This window comes from Eimeria acervulina, genomic scaffold (assembly GCF_000499425.1).
Source record: "Eimeria acervulina Houghton genomic scaffold, Eah_scaff420, whole genome shotgun sequence".
Taxonomy (NCBI): Eukaryota; Apicomplexa; class Conoidasida; order Eucoccidiorida; family Eimeriidae; genus Eimeria; species Eimeria acervulina.
Window position 1 is genome coordinate 1 of NW_013547331.1, and position 21,136 is coordinate 21,136.

General features: G+C 49.9%; 4 protein-coding genes across 4 annotated transcripts; 1 reads left to right on the forward strand and 3 right to left on the reverse strand.

Annotated features, from left to right (window-relative positions):
* Positions 1 to 443: 443 nt before the first annotated feature.
* EAH_00037730 (hypothetical protein, conserved) lies at positions 444 to 1,322 on the reverse strand (the record flags this gene model as incomplete). Its single annotated transcript, XM_013391992.1, has 1 exon — positions 444 to 1,322. The coding sequence occupies one exon, from the start codon at positions 1,320 to 1,322 to the stop codon at positions 444 to 446; it is 879 nt and encodes a 292-aa protein (XP_013247446.1).
* Positions 1,323 to 3,478: 2,156 nt separating this feature from the next.
* On the forward strand, positions 3,479 to 7,807 carry EAH_00037740 (hypothetical protein, conserved; the record flags this gene model as incomplete). Its single annotated transcript, XM_013391993.1, has 5 exons — positions 3,479 to 3,531; positions 4,384 to 4,436; positions 5,092 to 5,206; positions 5,435 to 7,657; positions 7,801 to 7,807. 5 exons carry the CDS (start codon positions 3,479 to 3,481, stop codon positions 7,805 to 7,807), a joined length of 2,451 nt encoding a protein of 816 aa, XP_013247447.1.
* A 1,253-nt stretch (positions 7,808 to 9,060) lies between these two features.
* EAH_00037750 (OSJNBa0074L08.11 protein, related) lies at positions 9,061 to 16,023 on the reverse strand (the record flags this gene model as incomplete). Its single annotated transcript, XM_013391994.1, has 13 exons — positions 9,061 to 9,064; positions 9,231 to 9,329; positions 9,650 to 10,460; positions 10,628 to 10,683; positions 11,093 to 11,188; positions 11,416 to 11,483; positions 11,662 to 11,745; positions 12,003 to 12,068; positions 12,198 to 12,255; positions 12,464 to 12,627; positions 12,776 to 13,542; positions 14,346 to 14,402; positions 14,769 to 16,023. The coding sequence occupies 13 exons, from the start codon at positions 16,021 to 16,023 to the stop codon at positions 9,061 to 9,063; spliced, it is 3,585 nt and encodes a 1,194-aa protein (XP_013247448.1).
* Positions 16,024 to 18,807: 2,784 nt separating this feature from the next.
* On the reverse strand, positions 18,808 to 21,098 carry EAH_00037760 (hypothetical protein, conserved; the record flags this gene model as incomplete). Its single annotated transcript, XM_013391995.1, has 3 exons — positions 18,808 to 19,519; positions 19,771 to 20,660; positions 20,883 to 21,098. The coding sequence occupies 3 exons, from the start codon at positions 21,096 to 21,098 to the stop codon at positions 18,808 to 18,810; spliced, it is 1,818 nt and encodes a 605-aa protein (XP_013247449.1).
* Positions 21,099 to 21,136: the final 38 nt, after the last annotated feature.

The following is a 21,136-nucleotide window of genomic DNA, read 5'->3' on the forward strand; positions in this document are numbered from 1 at the left end:
ATATATATATATCTGCAAGTGTGTAGTTGCATATATGCAGTTCTGCATATATATATATATATATGTACAAAAATATAAATATACATATATATACACTAGATATACTCTAATATGTATATACACATGCATATATAAATATATATATATATAAATATATATATTTCGTTCGTGTTTGTATAATGAATTGCTGGAGTTTGATAGGAAAAATAAAATAAAATAAAATAGAATAAAAGAAGTAAATAAAAGAAAAAGAGGTTGAGGTGTACGTACACCCCGTTTCTCTCTAACAGAGACAGGGCCTCTGCTTTGTTTGCGTTTGTCTCGGACTTAAATTTCTTCTCGCATTTAATCAATTAACAAACTGTAAGAGCAAACAAGAGAACAAGAAGCCCTAAACCCTAAACCCTAAACGCTAATGCTGCTGATGTTAGGGTTTAGGGTTTTTAAAGGTTAGGGTTAGGGTTTGTCTCTTCTTCTGCTGCTGCTGCTGCTGCTTGCAGCGCCTCTCTATTCCAGTTAAACAAAAGAGGGAGCGATTGCTGCAGCAGCAGCTGCAGCGAGTTCCATTCTCCTCTTGTGCATGCAACTAAATGTACAGCTTTCCTTTGCTGCTGCTGCTGCTGCTGCTGCTGTTGTTGCTGCTGCTGCTGCTGATGCTGCAGGGGTTCAGGCTGTTGCTGCATTAGTGCTATGCAAACATGCGTCAATGGTTTGCTAGAGTGTGGTGATATCTTTAACGTATACCCTGAACCGCAGGGGGCCTCGAGGGGGCCCCCTTCTTCGTCTTGGGGGCCCCCCAGGGGGGCCCCCCTCAGCAGACACCCGATATGCCGAGCTTTTAGCAGTACAGTCAGCCGCGCTGATCTATCAAACGTCTTCTGTGATGCTAACTTCGGTAAGAATGAAAATATAATACCACCCTCACGTGTATACGTCTGGGGGCCCCCCTGGGGGCCCCCCTGGGGGCCCCCTTGGGGGGCCCCTATTGAGATAGTTTCTAGAGTAGGAGGAGAGGGTTTAACTGTTACCATTGATGTAAGACCAAAGATAGAGAAAGAAGCAGGAGGAAAGCTGCTGCTGCTGCTGCTGCTGCTGGTGTTGCTGCTGTTCTTGCGGCCGCTGCTGCTGCTGTTGCTGATGCCGTCATTACTGCTGCTGCTGCTGCTGCTGCTGCTTCCAGGCCATCTGCGGGCCCCCATATAACCTCGACGATCTGATAGAGCCCCAGGGGCCCCCTCAAAAAGTGTAAGACGTAGGGAGACCCTCAGGGGCCCCCAGAGGGGCCCCCAGGCTCTAAGGGGGTTTGCTGCTTGCTGCAGCATTCGCTGTTTTCTTCACAACCTTAACAACAACAAAAAAGAAAAATAAAAAATAAAGATTCGAGTTCAGGGAAGCAGATGCAAAAATCAGGGTTTAGGGTTTAGGGTTTAGGGTTTAGGGTTTAGGGCTTGACAGGCTGCTCGCGGTAAAGACGCCTAGTGATTGTCTTTTGCAGTGTTTGCAGATTTAAAAAAGAAAAAATTAATTAAGTATAATTTAATACTTGTCTCGATAGTTTTAGGCTTTGTTCAGGGTCTAGAGCTGTCGCATCAGGGTTTAGGGTTTAGGGTTTAGGGTTTAGGGTTTAGGGTTTAGGGTTTAGGGTTTAGGGGGGCCCTGGTGAGCTGTCGGCTGCATGCCTTTCTTGCGCTTCGCACCCGTAGCCTTCTTTCAAATGTTTGGAGTTAATTAATATTTGAATTAATTATATTAATTAAAAAGAATAATATATTTTGTGCTTCGGGCATGCCTAATCTACAAACCCTAAACCCTAAACCCTAAACCCTAAACCCTTACCTTTCTGGCACGCAGTATTCCTGCAACTCATATTCTATAAAGAGCAGCATTAGGGGCAGTAAATTTCAGGGTTGTTTAGGGTTTAGGGTTTAGGGTTTGATGTATAGAGCCGTTGAGTTCGAGGCTAGAACTAAAAGCGGCTAAATTTTAGGGTTTAAGGTTTAGGGTTTAGGGTTTAGGATGTCTAAGAAAGCTGCGAAGAAGGGCCCCACAAAGGCTGAGCTGGAGGCGCAGCTTAAAGCAGCAAATGAAGATTTAATGCAAACCCTCTTAAGCAAAGAAAGACAGTATATATATAGGCAAGAACAAACCTTTGAGGCCCTCAGGCAGCAACGCATTCTAGAGAACAAGGCAAGATAAACCCTAAACCCTAAACCCTAAACCCTAAACCCTAAACCCTAAACGTCCGAGCAAACGAAGCGCAATACGGATACCTCAAACGCAAAACGCTGCTTACCGTCAAGGGTTTGGGGGAGAGGGATAGGATTTAGGGTATAGTGTTAGGGTTTAGGGTTTAGGGTTTAGGGTTTACGGATTAGAGTGAAAGAAACAGAAAGGCAGCCAGCAGTACGTGCTGCTGCTGCCTGCAGCACAGCAACACCAGCAGCAGCAACGCTGCTGCTGGTGTTGCTGCAGGAACAGAGAAGCAGCAGAAGCACTTGCTGCTGCTGCTGCAGCAGGATGTACCGGGGCAACAGCTACAGCGGCTCTTCCAACAGCAGCAGCAGCAGCAGCAGCAACTGCTGCTGCTGCTGCTGCTGCAGCTGTATGTCTGGGTTTATATTTATTTGTGCTGCAGCTGCAAACACTAAAAAACGGTCTAAGAAACAAAGAGAGGTGGCGAAGAGGAGCAGCAGAAGAGCTTGAGAGACAGTATAAAGAGCAGCAGCAGCAAGAAGCAACCGAGAGCAAACTGCTGCAGCAGCAGCTGCAACAGCAGCAGCAGCTCCAGCAGCAGCTTCTGCTGCAACAGAGACACATCACCAAACAAATAGATAACGAGGTCGCCGATACCGAGCAAGCAATGAAAGGTATTTACTCTAGGATTTGGGGTTTAGGGTTTAGGGTTTAGGGTTTAGCGTTTAGGGTTTAGGGTTTAGGGTTTAGGGTTTAGAGTTTGCGTGCCTTTCTTGTTCGCCTCTCTTGGTGCCTTCACCGCCTAGGACTAAAGGTTTAGGGTTTAGGGTTGAGGGTTTAGGGTTTAGGGTTTAGGGTTTAGGGTTTAGGGTTTTTGCTTATTTTTAATATCCTTTTATTTGTCTTTTCTTCTGTTTTTGCCTCTTCCCAATTCTCTGCATTTTCTCTAAACAATTTTTACAATGATGTTTATATGCAACATGTGTTTATTATTATTATTATTATTATTATTATTGTTGTTGTTGTTGTTGTTGTTGTTATTATTATTATTATTTTTTATTACTATATTATTGTTATTATTATTATTATTATTACTATTATTATTATTATTATTATTATTTTCGTTATTGTTATTATTATATTATTGTTATTATTAACAGTATATACGTATTATAATCTATATACATATATATATACATATTATAATATATATATATATATATATTTATATTTGTGTACAGAAGCGCAGTTGAGTGGGGTCAGGCTGCAGGAAGAGTTTACAGAAATGTCTCGAACAGTTGTGGCAGCGCTGCAGCAGCAGCTGCAGCAGCCTCTGGTGTATGTGCAGCAGCTAGTAAAGGAGTTTGATAAAGAAATGCAAGCTATATGCTCTACTGTCTTTAATACACTTGAACAAACTCTTCAAACTCAGCAAGCTAAACATACACTCGGAGCGGGGTGGAGAGGAATGGGCATTGAACCCCCTTCTGCAGTCACCAAACTCGTTCTCTAAACCCTAAACCCTAAACCCTAAACCCTAAACCCTAAACCCTAAACCCCAAACCCTAAACCCTAAACCCTAAACCCTTAGTTATATATATGTATATATATATATATAATATATATATATATATATATAGACCGTGCCTGCTGGGGTCAAAAGGAAGTTGCCTTCAGCTCTGCAGTGAGGGTTTAGGGTTTAGGGTTTAGAGTTTAGGGTTTAGGGTTTCCAGGGCTGTAAATAGACTAAGTTATTCCTGCAGCTGCTGTAGCCCCACGTTTGGGGCGAACTCTGCTCCGAAGATATTTCTTCAACATCTTTTCAGTTATTTCAAGCAAAACAAAGAGCTAGGGTTTAAGGTTTAAGGTTTAGGGTTTAGGGTTTTATTGCGGTAGCTGGATGAAGGCTGTGATCTGCGCATACACCCCAAATAAATTTATATTTTAGCTGTAGGGCGTTTGAACAGAAGAAGCAGAGCCTGTGAAGCCTTCTTCCACTGGGGCTTCGTAGTGGTGGTTTAGGGTTTAGGGTTTAGGGTTTAGGGTCTAGTGTTAGGCGGTTTCAGTCTATCAGAGATTAAAGCCTAGGGTTTAGGGTTTGTTATTGAAGCTGTACTCTATAACTACTGTTGTAGTTTGGCGGTCACGCCGAGGGTTTAGGGTTTAGGGTTTAGGGTTTAGGGTTTTCAGTTTTCTATTCAAGGGACGCGACTCAATGTTGGCCATTCAAGCTAGAGTCCAGGGTTTAGGGTTTAGGGTTTAGGGTTTAAGGTTTAGGGTTTAGGGTTTTTCCGTGGGCGTTGCGGTCGGCGACGCGGCACGCGCTTTTGCCTCTAGGGTTTAGGGTTTAGGGTTTAGGGTTTAGAGTTTGTACTTTATTGTTTGAGATTCTCATGTTGAAAGCCATAAATATATCATTTATTTTTTGATTTTAAAGTTTGGGGTTTAGGGTTTAGGGTTTAGGGTGGTGTTGTCGCTGCAAACCCTAAACCCTCAGTTGTCCGGTCACCTCCGCGCCCCGGGCCCTGACCGCTAAACCCTAAACCCTAAACCCTAAACCCTAAACCCTGAAATCAGAACTCAGAAGGCTTGTATATTATTGTCGCTTATTAATAGTTGTTTCGCCCCATTTATTTCGTTCTTTCTGGCTTTGTCTCTGTCTATCTCATTTCTAGGGTTTAGGGTTTATGGTTTAGGGTCTAGGGTTTACTCTTCCCTACCTATCTGCGGAGGCGCTGCATCTTCCACAGGAAAACCCTAAACCCTAGCCCTATTTTTTCTTTTTCTTACTCCCTTTTGATTGGGGTTTAGGGGTTTCACTGTATTTCCTTTGTCTCAGTCTCCCGTTTGTTGAGTCAGGGTTTAGGGTTTAGGGTTTAGGGTTTAGGGTTTTTCCAGCCATGTTCCCTTCGCACAGACACTTGCTAGGGGGCTGCTGCCCCCTTATTCTTCTTTTTCTATTGACTGTGAACGCCGCCCCAGCAACTCCAGGGCCTCGCCCGTCTCATCCACCGTAAACCCTAAACCCTAAACCCTAAACCCTAAACCCTATACCCTAAACCCTAAACCCTAAACCCTAAACCCTATACCCTGTAGTTGGAAATGTTTCACTCTAAACACCTCCCGATCCCTCCTGCAGTTTTGCTGTTGTCCGTATACGTCGCTGGTGCTTGTGCTGCTCTTATTACTGCTGCTGCTGCTGCTGCTGCTGTTGCTGTTGCTGCTGCTGCTGCTGCTGCAGTGACACCCGAGAAGTTGCTGCTAAGGTGTTAGATGGCTTGGGGAGGCGCACAGGATCGCCACCTACCGCTGATGCTGTCCTCAAGCTGCTGCTTCACCTGCAGCAGCCGCAGCAGCAGCAGCTGCTGAAGCAAAGAGGCATTGAGGTGAACAAACTCACAGCAGAAATAGCAGCTATTTCCTTTGGTATGCCGCAGCAGCAGCAGGAGCAGCAGCGGGAGCAGCAGCAGGAGCAGCAGCAGGAGCAACAAAAGCAACACCCGAAGCCGCAGCAGCAGGAACAGCGGAAGCAGCAGCAGGAGCAGCAGCAGCAACCAAAGGAGCAGCAGCAGCAGCAGCAGGAAAACGAAGGGGAAGTGCAGCGACTAGCAACAGCAGCAGCAGCAAGTCTCTTAGAGAAGGGCCTTACTGCTTCGCTGGGAGACAACCGATTAGAAGCAGCACTTGCTGCGCTGCAGCAGCAGCTATCAGGCAGAGGTGTAGATGTGCTGCAGCTTAAAGAAGCAATTGTTGACAGAATTAAAAGCTCTCAGCAGCAGCAGCAGCAGCAGCAGCCGCAGCAGCAGCACAGCGAGCAGCAGCAGTCCTACCGCCAGAAATACCAGCAGCACCAGCACGAGCAGCAGCAGCAGCAGGCAGAGAAGCAGCAGCAGCAGCAGCAGCAGCAGCAGCAGGAAAAGCAGCAAGCGGCAGAGAAGCAGCGGCAGCAGGCTGAGCAGCAGCAGCAAAGGCAGAAGCAAGAAGAAGAAAAGCAGAGGCAGCAAGAACAGCAACAACAGCAGCAGCAAGAGTCCATTCGTCGCGCGGAGCGAGCAGCAGCAGCTGCTGCTGCAAGCGCTGCTGCTGCTGCTGCTGCTGCGACTAGTGCTGCAGAAGCAGCGGCAGCAGTAGCCAAGGCTGCCGGCTCTCAACCTGAACGTGCTGCTGTTGCTGCTGCTGCTGCAACAGCAGCAGAAGAAGCATCCGCTGCAGCAAAAGAAGCAGCAACAACGGCAGCAGACATCCTCCTCGCAGCGCTTCCGCCTTCAGCAGCAGCAGCAACGGAAGCAACAGCAGCAGCAGAAGGTGCAGCAGAAACGGAGACACCGCCGCCAGAAGCAGCAGCGGCAGATGCAGCAGCAGCAACAGAGACTGCTGAGGACAAAGCAGCAGCTGCAGCAGCACACCCCACAGAAGCTGCAGCAGCAACATCAAACGAAGATTCCCCAACTGCAGCAAAAGCAGATACTGCTCCCTATGCAGCAGCGGAGGAGCCCTCAGCAGCAGCAGCAGCAGCAGCAACACCGACACAGGACGCCGCAACAGGGACCGTAGCTGCAACAGCAGAAGAAGCAGCAGCAGCAGCAACCGAGCCAGAAGCAGCAGCAGCAACCGAAGCAGCAGCAGCAACAGAAGCAGCAGCAACAACAACAGAAGCAGAGGAGGAGGAAGCAGCAGCAGACGCCGTCGAAGGTGAAACCGCAGCAGCTGAAGCAGGAGTGCCTGGATCTGCAGCAGCAGCAGCACCAACACCAGCAGCAGCAGCAGCAGCACCAGAAGCAGCAGCAGCAGCAGAACCAGCTGTAGTTAGCGCTTCATTTGAGTGCTTACAGTTCGGTAAAGACAGCGAGGGGGAAAGCTTAAAGAAAATTGAAGATGGATCTGTGGGGTCTATTGCTGCTTGTGCTGCTGCATGCGCAGCAGCAGAAAGCTGCGGTGTATATACATATAACCTCAGACGCAGCTGGTGCTACTTAAAGAAAACAAACAAACCTTCATTTACCCCGCAGAAGTCCTTTGCCGAGCCCCTTGTCTCTGCAGAGAGAAGCTGCCAGCCTAAACAAGCCTCGCCTAGAAGAAGACTGCAGCAGCAGCAGCAGCAGCAGCAGCAGCAGCAGCAGCAGCAGGGGGAGACACCCTATTTCCTAGACAACACAGGGATCCTACCTTCTGAAGATGAAGAGGAGGCCCTTGAGGGTTTTCAATACTACGGGCCCCTCCTCAACAGCAGCAGCAGCAGCAGCAGCAGCAGCAACAGCAGCAGCATGAGCAGCTTTGATTCGAAAGAAGGCAGTGGGGTGATCCCTCCGCATTCTGCAGCAGCAGCAACAGCAGCAGCAGGAGCAGCAGAAGAAGAAGCAGCAGCATTTGCAGCAGCATCTGATGCTGATGCTGCATCAGACATTTTAAATATAGAGAGCCCTTCAAGATATCTTCAATTCTATGGGGGGCCCCCCCCATACGGGTATGGGTACCCAAGATATGGATATGGGTACTGGGGGGGGGGCCCCCTTCAAAGGCTTCATCAGCTCGTTGATCATCCTTTAAAGACAGTCGGAGGTTTAGTTGCTGACGATTTATTAGGGTTTTCTCCTGAGCCCTATATAGGAAATAATAATCAAAGAGAATATCAAGAAGAAGGGGGGCCCCCTATACCCCCTGCAAGGTTTCTACGTGAAAGAAGAGCACTTGAACATGAGTATCAATATAAATTCCTACCTACTAAACAAGATTGTACTCTAGGAGACTGCTAAACCCTAAACCCTAAACCCTAAACCCTAATTCAAAGGTTTAAGGGCGGGGTAGCAGAAAAAATGAAAAAAATAATGCAAGTCCACCGACTGCCGCTCCTTTATATAATACTAAACCCTAAACCCTAAACCCTAATTCATCGATGCCCGCCTTGAGCTGGTTATCGCAACAAACACACAAAACACTAAACCCTAACTCAAACCCTAAACCCTAATTAGGGTCCCTCAAACCTCCTTTGACCCTCTATTCACAAACTCCTCTGACTGCTTCGCCGTCAGCGAGGGTTTAGGGTTTAGGAGTGCAGCCACATAACCGCCTCCTAAACCCTAAACCCTAAACCCTAACTGGCAGCTTTAAATTTTCAGAGTTCGTTACGTGCGTCAAGTCTCAGCGGAACCCCAAACCCTAAACCCTAAACCCTGATCAGTTCCCAGTTGCTGTACTGTTGAGGATCCTCTTTTTACTATCTATCGGTAGTCGAGGGTTTAGGGTTTGAAGGCTGGGAGATCTTCTGCCCTGGGTGCCTTCGTAAGCAACAATAGGCAAATAAATGCAGCAGCAGCAGCAGCAGCAGCACTAGCAGCAGCAGCACTAGCAGCAGCAGCAGCACTAGAACGCCACCAGTAACATTGCTAGCGGGAGCTACCTGTACTCTAAACCCTAAACCCTAAACCCTAAACCCTTAAATTGAAGGCCTCGACCGGAGAGGAAGTGCTGGTGGGGTTTTAGGAGTTGAGGGTTTAGGACTCGGCCCCAAGCCCTAAACCCTAAACCCTAGAGGTTAAGGGTTTAGAGTTTTGCTGCGTTTGCATTCATCTCTCGTTGTTGATATTGTTCTATCCACCACTAGAGGTTCCTTCCGAACCCTAAACGCTAAACCCTAAACCCTAAACCCTAAACCCTTTTGGGGTTGCATACATGCAGCAGCAGCATGCGGGGGGTTTTTATCTGTATGAAGGGCTTTTCGTTTTTGTTTGAGGCTGCAGCAAGAAGAAAAAACCTTAGTTTAGAGTTGTCTTGCACCCCTCCCTCTCATCTACCAGTTGACTGCCTTAGGGTTTAGGGTTTAGGGTTTAGGGCTTACGGTTTAGGGTTTGGGGCTAGTGCTGCTGCTGTTCATCTAGCACCAAACCCTAAACCCTAAACCCTAAACCCTAAACCCTAAACAATAAATTCAAAAAAACAAATGCCAAACCGCCCCGCATTCGGAGCCGCATAAAACAGGGGACTTAATAATCCCCCTCACTAAAAATGCAACAAACCCTAAATTAGGGTTTAGGGTTTACGGTTTAGGGTTTGCATATAGAAGACCCGCAAGATTCACAAAAACCCTAATCTTTCCTGTGTAGCTTCCAGCAACCACAACCAAGTTTGCCGCATCTGACCTAAACAACAAACACCCACACATAAAACCCTAAACCCTAAACCCTAAACCCTAAACCTTAGCAGCCAACCCCCGTTCTGAACCGCCAACGCTGTTACCCTCATCCTAAACCCTAAACCCTAAACCCTAAACTCTGGTACATGAAGGTGAGAGGACGCTGCTTTGGGGTCAATATGTGGAGCCCCGAACCCTAAACCCTCATAAACCCTCATAAACCCTAATAAACCATAATAAACCCTAATAAACCCTAATAAACCCTAATAAACCCTAACAAACCCTCCTAAACCCTGACAAACCGTGATAGACCCCCTTGGGACATACTGCTGCTTGCATAGTTCGTAGCTGTTAAGAGGCAGCCCCAAGTGCAGCCTTCTGCCCGCACGCCAGCAGAAAGATCTGCCTTCAGGAAGAGTTTTAGAAGCCCCGCTTCTTTCAACTAAAGAATCAGCAGCAGATAGAGCAGCAAGAGAAGCAGCACATAAGTCGCTGTCGTCCGAGTCACAAGCATCTGCAGCACTAGATGCTGCTGCTGCTGCTGATGCTGCTGTTGCTGCTGTTGCTGTTCTTCCCGCTGGTGCTGCTGCTGCTGCTGATGATGATGAAGCAGATGCTGCAGGCGATGATTCTGTGTTGCTACAGCCGGCAGAGGGTGCTGCTGTTGTTCCTGTTGCTGCTGCTGCTGTTGCTGCTGCTGCTGCTGCTTTTGCTTTTACTGCTGCAGCTGTTGCTGCTACCGGTGCAGCAGCAGCAGCAGCAGCTGCTGCTGCTGCTCCTGTAGCAGAGGGTCTTAAATATCCTTTCTGTCTTCTGAGAGATAGTAGTGCTCTGAATTTGTTTGTTTTTACACCCGAAGTTGCAAACGAATTTCTAATAGGGGGGCTTCCGCAGATGCTGCTGATGCCCGACCGATGCTGCTGCTGCTGCAGCTGCTGCTGCTGCTGCTGCTGCTGCTGCTGCGGCTGCTGCTGCTGCTGCTGCTGCTGGGAGGGGTGCCCCTGAGCTTTCTGTATTTGCTGCGTCTGAGCATAGAAGTGCGACTTAGAAGAAAGAGGGTGCACTGATAAATAAGACAAAAGAGAAGAAGCAAACGCTGGAGGAGCAGCAACAGCAAACGTTAACAGCTCATCAAACGCTGAACGCACAAACCCCAAACCCCAAACCCTAAACCCTAAACCCTAAACCCGAATGATTACTCATATGTCCCAAACCCTAAACCTCGTACACGCCTTCGAAGAGTCGCACAACTAACCCTGCCTAAACCCTAAACCCTAAACCCTAAACCCTAAACCCTTATTTTACCTTTGAAGTCTTCAGGAGAATTGTTCGTAACTCTCTTCCATTGCTGCAACCGCGTCCTGCAGCAAGCATCAAACCCTAGTAAACCCTAAACCATAAACCCTAAACCCTAAACCCTCATTGCCGCGTATCCTGGCCAAGCACAAGGGTCTAGGATTTGCGCGTTTTGCTTCAAATTTTAGGGTTTAGGGTTTAGGGTTTGGAGAAGAGAAAGACAGGCGAACAAAAAGTGTTTCGGCTGGCTATTCACGAAGATACACTCAAAACCCTAAACCCTAATAAACCCCAACAAACCCTAATAAACCCTAACAAACCCTAATAAACCCTAACGCTCAGCCCTAGGCGCAACAAGAAGAGGAGGTTAAGAGCAGAGAAACTTCGGTGAACATACACCCCAAAAGAATATATATAGTACATATAATATATATATAATATATAATATATATATAAACTGAGGTGTATACGCACCTAGTTGAGTTCGCTACTTCTCCTGTGGGGCCCGCAACCCTCCAGAAACAAATTCTGCCCAGTTCGCTGCCGCATACAACTCCCAAGCCGTTTGCACTGTACGCACACCCAAACCCTAAACCCTAAACCCTAAACCCTAAACCCTAAACCCTAACCCTAAACCCTAAACCCTAAACGGGTAGTACGGAACCCGAGGGCCTTCATTCTATAACGGCACCGCATTGCTGGGTTGCATGCAGCGACAGCCTACCGCAAGACTTGACTCTGGAGTAAACCCTAAACCCTAAACCCTAAACCCTAAATAATAGAGAATACGCTCTTACGTATAGGTCGCCTTCAGCATTATTTGCGCGTTCACGTGCCCCTTGAATTTGTAGACGCAAGTCAGGCTCTGCAGAAACCCCAAACCCTAAACCCTAAACCCTAAACCCTAAACCCTACGTTCGCTACGGGGCAGCCTTCCCTACCACAAAAGAAGTATTTACAGGTGTGAAGGGTTTACATAAAACCCTACGGTTTACAAGGGGCTATACAAGGGTTTAGGGCTTAGATGAGGGTTTAGGGTTTACAGAAACATCAAAGATGCGGATGCGGGAGTCGTTCGTTGCAACCAGCAGAGATGTTCCGTCTGGGAGCCACTCTAAGCTCGTCACCTGAACAAACCCTAAACCCTAAACCCTAAACCCTAAACCCCAAACCCGATTCCCTAAGCCACTTCAAACTCGTCAGCTGCACAAACCCTAAACCCTAAACCCTAGATTCTAAACCCTATTATCTACATCCTAAACACTACACACCGAGCCCTTATTCGCAGGCTCTTCGCGCAGCAAACCCTTTAATCTAAACCTTGTAATATAAACCCTGTACCTCCAAAACCCTAAACCCTAAACCCTAAACCCTAGCTTCTTACCTTCCTCCCCTTTGCAAATTTCCCCTTTCGGTTTTTGCAGTCAACTTCCGAACAGAACTTGAGCGTCTGCACGCAAACCCTAAACCCTAAACCCTAAACCCTAAACCCTAAAGCTGCTGCAACGGTTGAAAGGGCACTTGGGTCCAGTCGTTCAGCAGCAAACCCTAAACCCTAAACCCTAAACCCCAAACGCACCCTCGCGTCGTAGAACGAAATGCTACCATTGCGAAAGCCGACAGCCAAAATACCGCCGCTGCATACACACCCAAACCCTAAACCCTAAACCCTAAACCCTAAACCCTAAACCCTAGCCCCTAGACTTTATTCCCTGGTGTCGCACTCCACCAAGCTCTGGCGTTGCTACTTTGAGCGCGGCACCCAAAACCCCAAACCCTAAACCCTAAGCCCTAAACCCCAAACCCCAAACCCTAAACCCTAAACCCTAAACCCTAAACCCTGACTTGGGGGAGATGGAGAGAGCAGTAACCAACTCGGGCACTTTCAGATATTCAACAATACGAGACTCAAATTGCTCGGGGGCCCCCCGGGGGCCCCCATTCGCTCTTGTAGAGAGGAGGCGCCAGACTTGAATAGTAGCGTCGAGACACCCCGTGAATATAACGTCCTGAAGCAACAAACCCTAAACCCTAGACCCTAAACCCTAAGCCCTTTCAGTAGAAAAGGTGTTTTGCGGCGTAGCTTATGTTGTGCTTATGAAGTGCCGTTTGCATGCTATATTTAGGGTTTAGGGTTTAGGGTTTAGGGTTTAGTACCTTGAAGATAGGATGGAAGGAAGCACTTGTTGGCCAGTCTGTACACCTGAGAACAGCAATTGCTGCGGGGCCCTTTGAGGGCCTCCAAAGACGGATAGTTTTATCAAGAGAAGCAGATAAAAGCAAAGAGAGCTTCAAAGTCGGAGCCCAGCACAATAAAATAACTGAGGCACCATGACCTGTCAAACATAAGTCCGGCCTCTCTCTTAGAAACCAGTAGCTTCCTCGTCCTCCTGCATCTTCTTCTCCTGAGGGGCCCCCCTCAACAGGGCAAGAGGGGGGCCCCCCGGGGGCCCCCTCAGTCGTAGCAGATGAAACCCTTCCTACTGTTTCTTTTAAACATTCACCACATGCCTTCTCAGACGGGGGCCCCCCACCCATTCCCCTCTTCGCTGGCCCCGGGGGCCCCCCGGCACCTTGGGGGCCCCCACGGGGGCCTGTGGGCCCCCCGACCCCAGAACCTTGGGGGCCCCCACGGGGACCCGGGGGCCCCCCTGTACCCTGGGGGCCCCCACGGGGCCCTGGAGGCCCCCCGGGACACTGGGGGCCCCCACGGGGCCCCCCGAAACCCTGAGGACCCCCACGAGGGCCCCCAGCAGAGTGGGGGCCCCCACGGGGCCCCCCAGGACCCTGGGGGCCCCCACGGGGCCCCGGCGGTACTCGGGGCCCCGGCACCGACCAAAGAAAGACAACGCCAGTTTGACCTGCTGCTGCTAACCACTCTCCCTTTGGGGATATCGTTGCAGACCATAGAGCCGCGCTGTCGCCTGCATGCAAACCCTAACAAACCCTTGTAAACCCTTAGACACCCTAAACCCTAAACCCTAATAAACCCTAATACACCCTAAACCCTAAAAAACCCTAAACCCGAAGAAAGCTTGCAAACCCTCGACCGCCATGCGCATATGCCGAACCAGCAGAAACAAAAGGGAAAAGCAGGTACTGACATTGGATGCTCAAAACCCTAAACCCTAAACCCTAAACCCTAAACCCTACCTGTTTCAACTTCTCGTACGCACCAAACGGGCGACAGCGCCTGTCCATTCTTCGAGCTGCGGCCCCTCACCGCCACAGGGAAGACTCCTCTCTGCAGACAACAAGGGTTTAGGGTTTAGGGTTTAGCGACGGCTTCAGGGGAGGCGAGCGGTTAGGGTTTACAACCTGGGGGGATGGAGGCAAGCGGCTAGGGTTTAGGGTTTAGGGTTTCTCACCGCATTCGCCCGTTCAGAACCCAGCAAACTTTTGCTCTGCGTTGTCCTGTAAAATTCGCAGCAGCTCCACCTCCAGCAGTAAGTGCAGCAGCGGCAGCAGCAGCAGTAAGTGCAGCAGAAGCAGCAGCAAGTGCGGCAGCAGCAGCAAGTGCAGCAGCAGCACGATCGTCCAACGGATGCGTGTGCAGCGGCAGCAAGCGCAGCAGCAGCAAATGTAGCGCTGCAGCAGCATGGGGTGAAGCAAGAGCAACAACAGCATCAACAGCAGCAGCAGCAACAGCAGCAACAGCAGCAACAGCAGCAGCAGCAGCAGCATGCATACGAGCTAATGGAGGTTGTTGAGCGCTCTACTGATTGACAGGTGTTTAGAGGCCCTGATACACCCCCAGGCCGTCTGAAGATGCCGCGGCTCCATTCTGCAGCAACACAACCCAAACCCTAACCCCTAAACCCTAAACCCTAAACCCTAAACCCTAAAAGCTGCGGACCTCGACGCTCATTCGTTTTAAGTCTATGAACTGTGGACGTCAAAATGCATTTAAGGAGGCAGCAAAGATATATACAGCAACCAACAAACTTCTCTTGCTTCTTCTGCCTCCACACAGTAGCAGCAGCAGCAGCAGCAGCAGCAGCAGCAGCAGCAGGTGCTTTGGTTTCTCCCCCTAAGCGTCTCTGTGTGGCTATCCCTCCTCATATTTTCTCTCTACCACCCGCATCCTTCAGGGAAGTGCACTATTAGGGTTTAGGGTTTAGGGTTTAGGGTTTAGGGCTCAGCGGCAGACTTGGAGCAGGAGACTTCGCCATGCTCAGGGAACCCCTTGAAGCTGATGTTGGGGGCCCCTGAGGGTCTTGCGGGGGCCCCTCTTTAGCCGTATGCTCTGAATGAGGGGTGCAGCACGAAGAAGAGATTTCTGCTGCTGCTGCTGCAGCAGCAGCAGCCGCAGCTGATGCTGCTGCTGCAGCTGCTGCTGCTTGGGTCCCCCCGTTTTGTGGGCCTGCTGCTGCGTCTTCGGCCTCCGGTGCTGCAGCGTCTGGTGCAGCATCTGCTGCTGCTGCTTCTGCTCCAGCAGCAACGTGCAGCGGGGTAATAGTATAGGCTGCAAGAAACTCTGTCTGGATATCAGCAACAGTCTCTGGGGCCCCTCCTTCGTGTGCATGCGGTGAGGGGCCCCCCGTCGCAACTTTCTCTCCTGCATTGTGCTGCCCCCCGAGGCCTGGGGCCTTCGACTCTTCTATATAATCTTCTCGCCGGGGACCCCCTTCATGGGGGCCCCCGGGGGCCCCCTCTTCAGAGGTTGGGGTCCCTGGGGGCTGTACCCTTTCTTGTAAACCTCGGGGGCCCCGAGGTGTCTGCTGACTGCTGTTTACTGTTCTCTCTGAAGGAGTTGCGCTTGACGTTCTGTCTGTTGAACGCGAAGCTGCGGATAAGGTGGGGCTGCCAAGAGGCCCCCTAGGGGCCCCCCTAGGGGCCCCCCTGCTGGCCCTGGGGGCCCTGGGGGCCCTGGGGGTCCCCCCGCAAAGCAGCGCGTCTCCTAGGCCTAGCCGTGATGATCTGCTGCTGCTGCTGCTGGATAAGAACATGCTGCCTCGCATATCTCGAAATGCAGCAGCAACAGAAGCTGATACCTCCGCCTGCCAGTCTTCATCATCTGGGGGGGCCTCTAGACCACTGAGGGCCCCCGGGGGGCCCCTGGGGGCCCCCCCATGCAGCAGCAGCAACGGAAGCTCAAAACCCTCCGCCTGAGAACGGCTCGAAGATGGGGGCCCAGACGGGGGCCCCTCTCTTTCAGAGCCCTGAGACCTCAAGATTGGCTTGGGGGCCCCCTGGGGGGCCTCACAGACACCTGAAGGCACACCTCTCAAGCGCCTCTCCGAGCTGCTCAATCCGCGTGCTGGTGCTGCTGCTGCTGGTGCTGCTGGTGCTGGTGCTGCTGCTGCTGGTGCTGCTGTTGCTGTTGCTGCTGCTGGGGTGCAAGAAACGGAACTTCGGGGGGGGCCCTCCGTGGGGGGCCCCTCAGGATAGCAGCGAGAATTCATTAGCTGCACGGGGGCCCTTCTTGGTTCATGACAAGAAGTGCAAAAGCTTCTACTCAAGGGGGATAAGGAGAAACAGCTCAGACCCTAAACCCTAAACCCTAAACCCTCAACACCAAACCCTAAACCCTAAATCGAAGGACGGGAAGAGAGGCGCAGAGCCCCTTTTCAGGGTAAGGAGAGATTTTCTGTACACGTGTTTCTCTGTATGGAGTTCCAGGAGACCCTAAACCCTAAACCCTAAACCCTAAACCACCGGGAGCTGGGCCGAGGGCCCCTCTTAGGCTGCGCTGCTGCAGGTTGCGAGGATAAGGGGGTGTTGGGCCATTAGTGAGTTTGTAAGGAGTTTAAAGCAAATGAAGTTGAGGAGAAATAGAGAAAAGGAGAAGTATTGAAGGAGGTAATAGGGGGTCTGCGGCCTGAAGAAGAGGCGCGGCCCAGTTGGTTTAAAGTAGCAGTGCCCGTTGGCTTAAGTGAGAGATGTTAGTGTAAATTTATAAGTAGAATAAATAAAATAAAATGTAATTAAGAAGAAAAGAGAATTATTTCTTAAGCTGTTCAATACTTCTTCTCCTGAGGCGTTCACACAAAACTGAACAAACGCCCTGACCCGCATGCCGCCGCAGCATCCGTTTTCTGGTGTTTGTTTGCTGGTAAGCTTCTTCTTTCTGAATTCATTATATTCAATGAAATAAAAAAAGGGTTTATTTATTCTGGAGGCTCACAGCTTCATTATGCTTACCTTCCCGATATAAATACACAAACAAATACAAGCACATTAAGCAACCCCCCGCTCCTTTGAATGCGTTCGCTTACGAGATGAAGCAGCAGCAATTCAACTTTCAATTGGCCTTCATCTCTGCACTCTGCTACATTTAAATAAGCACTAAATGAGGGGAAAAGAGGGGGAAACGAGGGCCGTTTAAACCTGCCAGCAGCAGACACGCAAGGCGTTGCTTACCACGTATCCCGAGACAAACAAATGGTAATATAACAAACCTGTCTTTTCTCTCCTGTTAATATACAAAAATCTGCAGGCCTTGGGCCGTCAAGAACGGAGAACCAGCATCTCAAAAACTCGTCAGTAGAACAGTTATTGAGGATCTTCTCTTCAGGTGTTCGCAAACACATCAATGGAATGAGAGCGTTCGTTTAATAAATGCATTAAACAAGATAAACGAGTTAATCAGCCGTACTTAAGTACACACAAAATGATTTTAGTAGCCGACTAATCCATGAAATGATGAAAAGCTGCAGTTCAAATTCGTCCGTTTCGGCTGCGGTCGCCGAGACGAAGCAGGCGAGAAAAAGAAAAAACTGCTACGAAATACCGGTGCTTTACTTAATTAATATCAATTGAAAAGCAGTTGTATCTAAACTACAGCTCAAACAGACGAAAAAACAGCAGCCGCCTTTCCCCCCCGAAACGCCGCACAACAAGTTTGCACAATTCAGGTGTATCGGCAGCTCTGCGAATGAGAAGCAATTGAAACCGTTCAGAATGTGAATTCTTGGAATTCTGCGATTAGGCCTGTCTTCAAAGGCCTTTTTATATGAATGTGACTAACTGCGTTTGAATCATGAAACTCTTTTCCGGTTCCGTCGGCTATTTCTTTCTGTTTTCCCTTTTCTTTCTGAACTTGCAAACATGCGCACCCTTACGGCACGCGAGTGCAGGAAGTCACCGCCAAATTCAAGCTCAAAGTGCTGTTTCTCGTTCACCAGTTGTTATTGAAGAGGAAGACCCTTACGGGTAAGTTATGTTTGAGGGGAGATCACTTATTTATCTTCTTCTTACACCCCAAGCTGAACGAATATTTCTGTCTTTTTCTGCCTAGCGAATCTGTACGGGTTCTGTCGGACGCCATTAAGCGTCAGGTTAATCGAAACGCCCACGCGGGGCACGACTTATTACAGTCTAAGACGGAGGCATACGCAGCCAACGAACGTATGCATGCAGACAATTTCTCTCAAAAGCTTGAGGGTTTGGGTGCGCAGCTGCAGGAGGCAGAAGCCGCTGCAGCAACAGCAGAGCAACAAATTGACGGAGAGAGGCGTCGTCATGCAGCAGCCAAAAAAGAGATCGCTGAAAAGGCGACAGAAGAAATGGCTGCCCTAGAAGAAGAGGAGGCCGCAGCTGTTCGTCAGCAACACCTCTCCGAGGCCCACATGACGCAAAGGGAGAAGCAACTTAAAAAAGAACAAAAAGAATTAAAAGAAGCCAGAAAACAGCACAAGCATGCACTGCAGGAAGCAGAGAAACACAAAAAGGAGATCCAGCATATAATTGACAAAGAAAGACAAGCAAAACGCGAAGAAGAAGAAGCTGAAGAGGCGAGAGAAGAAAACCTAGAAGGTAATATTAAGAAAACAATAAGACAAGAATGTTTAAGTGCCAGCATCATCACTTTTCTGCTTCTTCCCCCAGCAAACAGCGAACAGACACTCTGAGGTGTATATACACCAAGACTCCCACTGTGTTGAGGCATCCGTTGTCTCAAGTTCTACGGGTGAGGGTTTTGAGCTTCGCGCAAACCCTAAACCCTAAACCCTAAACCGCCACTAAGCCGCCAAGCCCGCCGCTGGACTCAATAGCCACGAATCCTCAGCTCTCTTAACGAGCTTAAACCCTAAACCCTAAACCCTAAACCTCTTTTGGTTGGCAGACACTTCGGCCTGCAGAAGTTAGTCCAAGCGTCCTGGAGCTTTTGAAAGCTTAGGGTTTAGGGTTTAGGGTTTGTGCGATGTTCTCCAGGAAGACCCTGGGCGCCTATAATCTGTAAGGCTTCATACGCCTTCTAGTATGACCCCCTTCCACTGCTGCAACTGCTGCACGAAGAAGCTGTCTCTCCAGGTGTACATACACCCCACTACAAATGCATAGCCGACCCACAGCACCAGCAGAAACTTAAAAACAAAACTCTTCAGAAGGGCCCTTAAAAACCCTGACTTGGAGCTCCGTTTACCGCTGCTGTGCATGCACTGCTCGCAGCTCTCGAATTGCTGCTGCTCCAGGTGCTGCTGCTGTTGCTGCTGCAGCTGCTGCTGCTGCTCAGCGTTAAAGAAGAAGGCTAATTCACGCTGTATTGCTTCTTGCCTTTCTAACGTCTGCAGCAGCAGCGAACGCGCCGTTCCCCTGAGGATCTGCTGTCTCATCACCTGCCGCTCATATTCCAGCTGCTGCAGAAGCTGCTGCTGCTGCTGCTGCAGCTGGTGCTGCTGCAGCAGCAGCTGCTGCTGCTCAGGCCCCAGCGATAGGAAGTAGGGCTGAAAAGGCGCCGCGATCGGGTTGTACTGACTTATCTGCTGCAGCTGCTGTTGTTGCTGTAGCTGCTGCAGCTGCTGCAGCTGCTGCTGCTGCTGCATCAGGGGCCCCCCACTGCTATCACAAGCTGCGCATGCAGGGCCCCTGCGAGAAGCTGCAGCAAACGAATGGCGCATCTCCTTTACAGCATAAATTGCCAACCAGAAAAATGCAACGACCGCCACCAGAGTCCTCCTGAACCCCAACCCACATACACCCAACAATAAACCCTAAACCCTAAACCCTAAACCCTAAACCCCCAGTAATAAGCCGTAAACCCTAAATTTCAACTCGCACAGACCGAACGATAAACACCAAACCCTAAGCCCTAAACCCTAAGTTTCAATTTGCACACACCCAACAATATCTCCCAAACCCTAGAGCCTAACCCTAAACCCTAAACCCTAAACCCTAAACCCTAAACCCTAAATTGTAGAGTGTCGTACCACTGGAGGCTGTGGAAGAAGGCATTGAGGACCTGCGCTAAGACCTGCACTGCTACTTTTGTTGTCTCTCCGTGCTGGCTTGGGCTTGCTAGGAAGCAGCTCCTCCACTCTTCACAAGGGGTTTGAAGAAAAGGAGGCAGAGGGTTTAGGGTTTCGCAGCCGTTCTCCCGGTGGCGCTGGCGACATGCTGCTGCTGCTGCTGCTGCTGCTGCTTGTCGCTGCTCTTCTTGTCGAGCTATATCCGTCAGCAGGGAGTAAAACAATAAAGATAATGATAAACCCCCAACCATCAATAAAGAAGAAGAAAGAAACAGACGAGATAAAGAAAATATTGAAGAGATGCAGCCCCACACACGCCCAGATGTATTTGCATGCATTAAACCCTTCGAGTCAACTCCTACGCCAGCACCTGCTGCTGCTGCTGCTGCTAGTTGCTTTTGTTGTTGTTGCTGCTGCTGCTGCAGCACTTGCAACTGCTGTTGCTGCTGTTGCTCTTCCATTTGTTGCTGGCGCCGTTGCTGCTGTAGATGCTCTGCAGCTGCGGTTGCTGTTGCTGCTGCTGCTGCCGCTGCTGCTGCTGCTGCTGCTGCTTCTGCGGGGAGGGTAGCACTTGTGCTCAGGTCTGCTTCCTCAGCGCCCCTGGGGCTGGAAAATGCAGCGCCTTCGCTGCAGCCAGGCGAAGGCCCAGCAATAGAAGAAGGAGACAATGCAGCATCGAACTGCTGCTGCTGCTGCTGCTGCTGCTGTTGCTGCTGTTGCTGCTGTTGCAAGTGCTGTTGCAAGTGCTGCTGCTGCAACTGCAGCTGCTGCAGCTGCAACTGCTGCAGCTGCAACTGCTGCTGGTTAGAAAAAGATAATTCAGCAGCAGAATCTATCCATGCATCTTCATACTGGCATGCATAAGAAGTAGAGGGGCCCTCTACAGCACCTCTAGGGGCCCCCCAGCGGCCTCTCGAGGGGGCCCTCAATCTGCGTCTATGATGCTGAGGAGCCGAGCAGCAAACACGTGAAGCAGATCTAGCTGAGAAAGGAGTAGGGGGCCCCTCAGGGGGCCCCCCTATCCCGTCTATATACCCTTTGTTCACCTGGGGGCCCCCCGTAACACCACTGACCTCTAGAGAGCGCAGCTGCTCAGCAAGATCAGACTCCAATAGACTGCTTCGGGGGCCCCTTGAGGGGCCCCCTGAGGCTGGGATAGAAGAGGGGCCCCCCACAGAGCCCCTTGAAGGCCTCCTGGAAACAGAAGGTTGAGAGGAGGCTAAGAGATTTTGTTTAATGGTTTGAAAGACTGAAGAAGATTTGCGGTTCGGGGGTACGCCCGTCTCCATCCTTTTGGAGTGTATACCATCGGATCTGGGCTGTACGT